Source organism: Emiliania huxleyi (genome assembly GCF_000372725.1).
Source record: "Emiliania huxleyi CCMP1516 chromosome Unknown EMIHUscaffold_171, whole genome shotgun sequence".
NCBI classification, from domain to species: Eukaryota; Haptophyta; order Isochrysidales; family Noelaerhabdaceae; genus Emiliania; species Emiliania huxleyi.
The window spans coordinates 284,387-292,469 of NW_005200871.1; the positions used below are offsets into that span (position 1 = coordinate 284,387).

An 8,083-nucleotide genomic window follows, 5' to 3' on the forward strand; every position below is an offset into this window, starting at 1 on the left:
GAATGTGTCTGGGAAAATTTCACGTAATGTCCCGGTGAAAGTTGCAGGAATTTTCCAGGACGTTTTTCAGAAGGGACCAAAAATCTTTCAGAAAGGTGGCAGGGGGCTCTGAAAGGTGTTTGGAGGTGTTTAGGAGGTGTTCAAGAGCTGTCTAGAAGCCGCGTCCAGGAAGTGTCCAGGAATGTCCAGGAAGTGTCCAGGAAGTGTCCAGGAAGTGTCCAGGAAGTGTCCAGGAAGTGTCCAAGGAGTGTCCAGGAAGTGTCCAGGAAGTGTCCAGGTAGCGTCCAGGAAGTGTCCAGGTAGCGTCCAGGAAGTGTCCAGGTAGCGTCCAGGAAGTGTCCAGGTAGCGTCCAGGAAGTGTCCAGGAAGTGTCCAGGAAGTGTCCAGGAAGTGTCCAGGAAGTGTCCAGGAAGTGTCCAGGAAGTGTCCAGGAAGTGTCCAGGAAGTGTCTAGGAAGTGTCCAGGAAGTGTCCAGGAAGTGTCCAGGAAGTGTCCAAGGAATGTCCAGGTAGTGTCCAGGAAGTGTCCAGGAAGTGTCCAGGAAGTGTCCAGGAAGTGTCCAGGAAGTGTCCAAGGAATGTCCAGGTAGTGTCCAGGAAGTGTCCAGGAAGTGTCCAGGAAGTGTCCAGGAAGTGTCCAGGAAGTGTCCAGGAAGTGTCCAGGAAGTGTCCAGGAAGTGTCCAGGAAGTGTCCAAGGAATGTCCAGGTAGTGTCCAGGAAGTGTCCAGGAAGTGTCCAGGAAGTGTCCAGGAAGTGTCCAGGAAGTGTCCAGGTAGTGTCCAGGAAGTGTCCAAGGAATGTCCAGGAAGTGTCCAGGAAGTGTCCAGGAAGTGTCCAGGAAGTGTCCAGGAAGTGTCCGGAGAGGCGGACCTGCCGGTCGACGCGGCCCAGAAACACGAGCCCGCCCCCCTCCTCGCGCCTCGCCCGGTCGCCAGTCAAGTAGGCGCGCCTGCACCGGGAGCCACTCACACCTCGGCTACACCTCCGCTGTATCTCGGCTACACCTCAGCTACACCTCGGCTACACCTCCGCTGTACGCGTGTAGTCTCCATGATCTGGATGCTAGGATGTGAAGCAAGAGAAAGTAGTGCCACTCCCTTTTGTCTTGGCATCCATCGACACAGCGGGGTGAGAGCGCCTTCCGTCCGCGAGGAGAACAAAGGCGGAGGCGGTGCGGTGTGGCAGGTGCAAGTACCCGCGCGCGAGCTGACGGCCAGTGATTGCAAGCTGCCCCTCTCCAGGAGAAGCGACCGGCCTGCCGGGGCAGCGCAGCAGGCCGCGGTCAGCGATGTACACTGCAAGAGAGAGCGGCCTTTGATCCGTTGACGAGCGAGCGTGCGCCGCGACGCCGATCTCGGGTAACCTCGGGTGATCTCGGGTACTATCGGGGTATCTCGGGTGCTCTCGGGTACTCCGTGCGCCGCGACGACGCGTCGACGACCTCGAGCCCGCACCTAACAGTAGTGGTAGTAGTAGTAGGACTGTAGCAGTAGTAGTAGTAGTAGAAGACGGCCTCGAGCACGCACCCCGAGAGCGGTTCGCCGAGCAGCCGCGCCTGTCCGAGATCGAGATGAGGTTGATGAGATTGCCCGAGATGAGAGATCGAACCGAGATCACCCGAGATGAGGTTGCCCGAGATGAGATTGGCCAAGACTCAGCCGCGCCTCGGCCGCCGCAGCGCCCAGGTCGGCGCTGCCGCCTGGCGCGAGAGGCGGCGGTGCGACGCGGCGGGAGGCCTGGTAGACTGTGCACTCAGTGACGCCGTAGACGTTGTAGAGAGGCACCTCGCAGGGGTGGGGGTGGGGGTAGGGGTAGGGGTGGGGGTAGGGGTGGGGGTCGGGGTAGGGGTGGGGGTGGGGGTGGGGGTAGGGGTGGGGGTGGGGGTGGGGGTGGGGATGGGGGTGGGGGTGGGGGTGGGGGTGGGGGTAGGGGTGGGGGTAGGGGTAGGGGTGGGGGTAGGAAGGTAGGGGTAGGGGTAGGGGTGGGGGTAGGGTCAGGGGTAGATGCTGGAGAGCGGCACCTCGGCCGCCCATGCGGCGAGCATCTGCGGCGGCATCGGTTCGCCGCCGAGCGCGACGCACCTAACAGTAGTGATAGTAGTAGTCGTAGTCGTAAGCAACTTGTGCAAGAAGCACCCATCACAAACACCCGGCGTGGACCAGAAGGCTTTGGGTGCTAGCACGCGCGACGCCCTCAACGAGGCGCGCAGCGGGAGACATGGGGAGATATGGGGAGATCGCTGCAGGGGAGATATGGGGAGATCGCTGCACCTCAGCGAGGCGCGCAGCGGGAGATATGGGGAGATATGGGGAGATAGCACCTCAGCGAGGCGAGCAGCGTTGGCGCGGCGGAGAGCGGCACCGCGCCCCAGACGGCGGGGGTGGTGGTGACGTGCGTGGAGGAGGTGCGGGCGAGGGCGGTGTGCACCGACCCCCGCACCTGAGATGTGGGGAGATACGGGGAGATATGGGGAGATAGCGAGGGCGGTGTGCACCGACCCCCGCACCTGAGATGTGGGGAGATACGGGGAGATATGGGGAGATAGCGAGGGCGGTGTGCACCGACCCCCGCACCTGAGATGTGGGGAGATATGGGGAGATATGGGGAGATAGCGAGGGCGGTGTGCACCGACCCCCGCCACTCCTCGGTTAGGGTTAGGGTTAGGGTTAGGGTTAGGGTTAGGGTTAGGGTTGGGGTTGGGGTTAGGGTTAGGGTTAGGGTTAGGGTTGGCACCTCGCGCAGCGGCGGAAGCACCAGCGCCGCGCCCGCACACAGCGCGGTGAAGGCCTGCAATACACGGCGGGGGAGGGGGGGGGGGGGGGGGGGGTCCCACTGGGTGGGAATACGGCTGCCTGCCACTCCTACCCCAGGGCTCAATGGCAGCGGTGGTACCGGCAATAATCCGCACTAGTAATCAGCAGTGGTAGTAAGAGGGAGGGGACGCGCCTCGCCAATCGAAGGGTCGAAGGAGACGGCGGAAGCGAGCAGCACACGGCAGCCTCGCGCCACGCCGTGCGCCGCCGCGTTTGCGACAGCGTAGGCGGCGAGAGCGCGCCGCTCAACCGCACAGCCCTTCGGTTCGCCGGTCGAGCCAGACGTGTAGCAGACGTACGCGAGGCGAGGCCTACAGGGAAGTGTCCACGAAGTGTCCACGAAGTGCGGAGCCAGACGTGTAGCAGACGCACGCCAGGCGAGACCCGTCTGCCGCAGCGCGAAGGCGGGACGCCCAACCCTCCGACCCCCCGCCTCCCGCCCCTCTGCCTCCCGCCCCTCCTCCCTCCCCCCCGAGCAGCATCTCGCCGGCGTCCGCCTCGATCACCGCCACTTTCCCACCGGCGGCGCGTCGGACGGCCGCAACAGCCTCAGGCAGAGACCGGGCCGGCAGCGTGGCGACGGGCGGCACGAGAGCGGCGGCGGCGGCGGTGTCGTGCAGCACGTGCCTCAGCCGCTCGGCGGGCGAGGCGGGGTCGCAGAGCACAAACGCGCACCCGGCGAGGAGTGCGGCGAGCGGGCCGATCACGACGAGAGGACCATCCGCCGCGACCACGGCCACAAACGGAGGGTCGACCGGCTGGCCGCCGCTCGGCGTGGCCTCCGGAGCACCCGCACCACGCGCCAGGGCGCCGGCGATGCGATCCGCCAGACGCGAAGCAGCGCTGATCAGCTGAGGGAGCGTCATCTCGCGCGGCGGGTCCGAGGTCGCGTCGACGAGGGCGGTCGAGGCTGCGCCACCCTCGGACTCGATCGCTAACGCTAGAAGCGTGAGCGGATCCAGCTCCATGGATGGTAAGCGTGTGAACAGTCAGCTTACTGTGTTTCGCCTCTCTCGAGGTTCTCGAGGTGGATATCCTTTGGCCGCGTTGGGTAGCGAGGATTGGTGTTTCGCCTATCTATCTATCTTCAGCTTGTTTTAGTATTGCGACTCGCCGCTTTCCTCCCGCTGTGATTCTGTGTGAGCTCAGAGAGAGAGAGATTTTGTTTGTTTTGTGAGCTCTGAGTCTTGTCTGCCAACAATACACCTAAAACTAGCAGGCTGGCTCGCTAGTCGCTCGCCGGGCCCGCGCAGCACGCGCGGGCCTTTTGCGTTGTGGTTGATAAGGTGGCACCTTCGGCAGTGCGTTTCTTTTCAAGCATGTGTATCGCAGCAGCGCATCTCAGTCGTTCTTCACACGGCCATCGCAGAGCAGGTCGTGAATGATGCCTGTGGCGGGGGTGGGCGGGTGCACGGAGCTAAGTGCCTCGCCACCCTCGCAGGAGTCGCTTAGGTAGGCGGCTCCCGTGGTGTACCTGTGTTAGTGCCAGTGCGCGCCAGTCCCGTGCCCAGTGTTGTGCGAGGGAGTTGGGTTGTGAGGGGGGCCGGCGACGAGGCGCCAACGAGCGAGGAGCCCGCGCCATCAGAGGGACGCGCCGCTGCGAGATGGAGGGCGGCGGTGACGGAGGCAAGGCGCGAGGAGGCGGCGGCGGCGGCGGCGGCGGCGGCGGCGGCGGCGGCGGCGGCGGCGGCGTCCGCTCGCGCCGGCCGCCCATGCGCTCGCGGGGCTCCCCGACGGCGCGGGCCTCTTGCTGATGGACCCAGCCGAGGTGCCCGACCAGTCGGAGTGGCGCTGACGCGCCGCGCGCGACCACCAGCCAGCTTTCCGGCCGGGCCGAGAACGGTGCCTCGAGAATGTAGACACTCCAAACAGTTGTCGAGTTTTTTCCCTCTTTTCGAGCGCCGCTGCTGCACACCCAGCCCACCAGTGATACTAGACGCACCAGATTCACCCCGTCGCGAGCTTGACCGCGACCCCGATGACCGCCCACAGGTGGCTGATCGCGGCTCCACTCATCGCTGCCTCTGGGCCGGCGCGGGGCCCCCCGGAGGCACCGTGCGCCGCGCCGCAGTGCGGAAACGGGGCCCCGGCTCCACTAGTCTCCACTAGCACCAACTTCCCGATTAAGTACGGTTAAGTAGAGGGCAGATTTGGAAAGATCTCGAGGAGTACATACAGATAGACCCTCCAACCATCAGAAATCTCCGACCTGATCGGTCGTACTGACCGCCGACAGATCACTCCAGACAGCAGACAGGCCGACGTCTGCACGCGGCCGGCCGGGCGAGAGGCTTGACACGATCCGACCCTGCGACCCTGACGCTGCTGCTCTAGCTATCAGCCATGCACTGCTGACTGCTGCCACAATGTGCGACCTGTGCTGGCCCACTTGGCGGCCTTCCCGGTCAGTGGTGAGGCGCAGTTCAGAGCTGTCGATGGCGCGATGCCGCACTGGTCCCACATTGGTGACACGATACCACCACGTTTGCCGGTCCAAGAGAGAGGCACCGGCGCTGTCCTGAGAAGGTGCGTGGTCCCTCTTGACTGCCCATGCGCGCGAGGCTGTGTAGGCATAGCCTCGAGAGTGCCAGCAGCCAATCCGAGGTGACGCGCATTGCGCCAGAAGCGTGCACACGATGGAAGGACACCTTCCTACTGGCCGTACGATCAGGTCGTCACTGAATGCTTGATACTAAGGCCGCGAGCTATGCAGGTGATCAATTGTGCATCATGGCACGGTCAGCTGCGCCGACAGGCTGTCGCAAGGCGTGATAGCATGGCCGCAAGTATGAGCGGTAGCCCCGCGAGGTACGAGCGGGGCGGTAGCCTTTCTTCACACCGGAGTACTGGTGCATCCAGCCCTCACACACAGAGTCTGGCTCTGCTGTGAAAACGAAAGAGGACGTACGCGCCTACTTTCAAGACAACGCGTTCCTACGACGTGCCTATGGCTGAGCCGCCCAATGGCGCTCGCCCACTTGCCTACCACAGCCGAGCGCCTCGCGCCCGGCTCTGGGCCCCGCGACAACGCTTCGCGCAGTCTTGACAATGGAAACCGACCGGCTCCGCTCCTGCCAGCGGGCCGTCCTGCTTCTGCGACGATTCTGACAGAAAAGTTTTATCGGCCAAGTTGCTTCAGAGCCAACCACAGCTCGAACATGCAGCAGAGAGGGTGAAGTGAGGGTGCCAGGCGGTGCGCCTACATCGGGGCTGCCACGCGGGATCGCTTCCCGACCGTCGCGAGCACTCTGGAAATCCAGTGCCTCTCACCCTCGCACTTCTCTACGCATGTGCCCTTCACCATCCCGTGGGCCCACTGCGGGCCGGATGGAGTGGCGCAGGCTCGCATCACATGCGTGTGAGCGCAGCGGCCTCGCCGAGATACACTCTGATGCGCAGGGGTGCGGACCCGAGGACCGCCAGCCACCAACGGTGCGCTCATAAAACCACTCGCCACCACGGCTCGAGTTGGGAGAAGGGGTGCGGACCCGAGGACCGCCAGCCACCGTCGGTGCGCTCATGAGACCACTCGCCACCACGGCTCGAGCTGGGAGAAGGGGTGCGGACCCGAGGACCGCCAGCCACCATCGGTGCGCTCATGAGACCACTCGCCACCACGGCTCGAGTTGGGAGAAGGGGTGCGGACCCGAGGACCGCCAGCCACCGTCGGTGCGCTCATGAGACCACTCGCCACCACGGCTCGAGTTGGGAGAAAGGGTGCGGACCCGAGGACCGCCAGCCACCAGCAGTGCGCTCATGAGACCACTCGCCACCACGGCTCGAGTTGGGAGAGGGGGTGCGGACCCGAGGACCGCCAGCCACCAGCAGTGCGCTCATGAGACCACTCGCCACTTCTACGGCTCGAGCCCGGAGAAAGGGTGGCTAGCCACCGCGAGGAACAGGTGAGCTGATGCGAGCCGCTCGCCGCCGCCGAGGCGCGAGACGGAGAGGGGTGCGGACCCGAAGACCGCTAGCGCCGTCATTGCGCACTAGTGACTCCACTACAGTCGCTCTCGTGCGCTCCTGTCGCTCTCGTGCGCTCAGGGGAAGGATGAAATTTGTACACATCATGTAAACGAATGATCTCGATCCCTCCACACGGGACTCAATGGATACGAGCTCTCTCGATCCTAACCCACTTCAATACTTACTCGATGGAGGTTCAGCGGGTTAGGGTCCCCGTCGGTACACCAACCCGACCGGCGCGGGACCCTATCGGAGCCCCGCGTTCCTCATATCCATTGAGCCCCACGTTGTGGACGGCGAGCTCCCTACTACTGATCACCCCAGCATGACGGGGATGCATGAATGGAGGATGGGAAGAATGAGCGGTAGCCCCGCGAGGTACGAGCGGGGCGGTAGCCTTTCTTCACACCGGAGTACTGGTGCATCCAGCCCTCACACACAGAGTCTGGCTCTGCTGTGAAAACGAAAGAGGACGTACGCGCCTACTTTCAAGACAACGCGTTCCTACGACGTGCCTATGGCTGAGCCGCCCAATGGCGCTCGCCCACTTGCCTACCACAGCCGAGCGCCTCGCGCCCGGCTCTGGGCCCCGCGACAACGCTTCGCGCACCCACCGACCTTCCCCTTCTCTGCCACCATGCAGGGCGTGAGGGCGATGGCGTCAAACCTCGCCTGTTCACATCTATCATTCACAGGTCGCTCACAGAGCACCTGTCGCGTGTGTCGCCCCCCCGCGCTCTGCGCTCGCTGGGCGCCCATCGCAGTCGATCGAGGGCGGGGGCACGCCCACGATAATGACCCAATGACGATCGGCCCCCCGCGCTAGCCGCTCGCTGGGTGCCTCTCGCCGACGATCGAGGGCGTGGCACGCCCACGACAGCAACTCAATGATAGCGTCGGAGCCTTGCCTATTCACTCGCACCCTCCCGAGTGCCCTCGAGGCGCTTCATCGCCCGCGACGCGCCGCCGTGTGGCGCGCGACGCAAACCAGAGACAGCTGCTCGGGTCGATCGAGCGCGATGCTTGGCTCCGCCGCGCTGAGCGACCTCTCGGCGCGCCACACATGCGCTCGCCGCCTTCGCGAGGCGCCCTGCGCCTCCTCTACACGCACCGCACGCCTTCGCGCCGCGTGCCTTTGGCGAGAAGGCCGCCTGCAGCCGCAGCCGCCTCTCCGCCTCTCACACGAGCATGCCTCATCTCGGCATACTCAGACGTTCATAGCGGCCGCCCGCTCGAGCGCGCCCCGCGCCTCGCTAGGGCTCACCGTGCCGCTGTAGCGCGCCCCTCAGCCAGACAGGCACCCT

At 64.5% G+C, this 8,083-nt stretch overlaps 1 protein-coding gene across 1 annotated transcript in view; it reads right to left on the reverse strand.

The window, feature by feature from the left end:
- The window catches only part of EMIHUDRAFT_468086 (hypothetical protein), a gene marked incomplete at its 3' end in the record, with an annotated part of 6,095 nt that extends 2,324 nt beyond the window's left edge, over positions 1-3,771 (reverse strand). The window contains exons 1-6 of the mRNA XM_005784257.1: positions 3,198-3,771; positions 2,947-3,124; positions 2,734-2,787; positions 2,321-2,439; positions 2,021-2,081; positions 1,618-1,784 (exon numbers count right to left, since the gene is read on the reverse strand). Of these exons, the coding sequence (XP_005784314.1) occupies positions 1,618-1,784; positions 2,021-2,081; positions 2,321-2,439; positions 2,734-2,787; positions 2,947-3,124; positions 3,198-3,679 (1,061 nt within the window). The 5' untranslated portion in view covers positions 3,680-3,771. The remainder of the gene's footprint in view (positions 1-1,617; positions 1,785-2,020; positions 2,082-2,320; positions 2,440-2,733; positions 2,788-2,946; positions 3,125-3,197) is intronic.
- Positions 3,772-8,083: the final 4,312 nt, after the last annotated feature.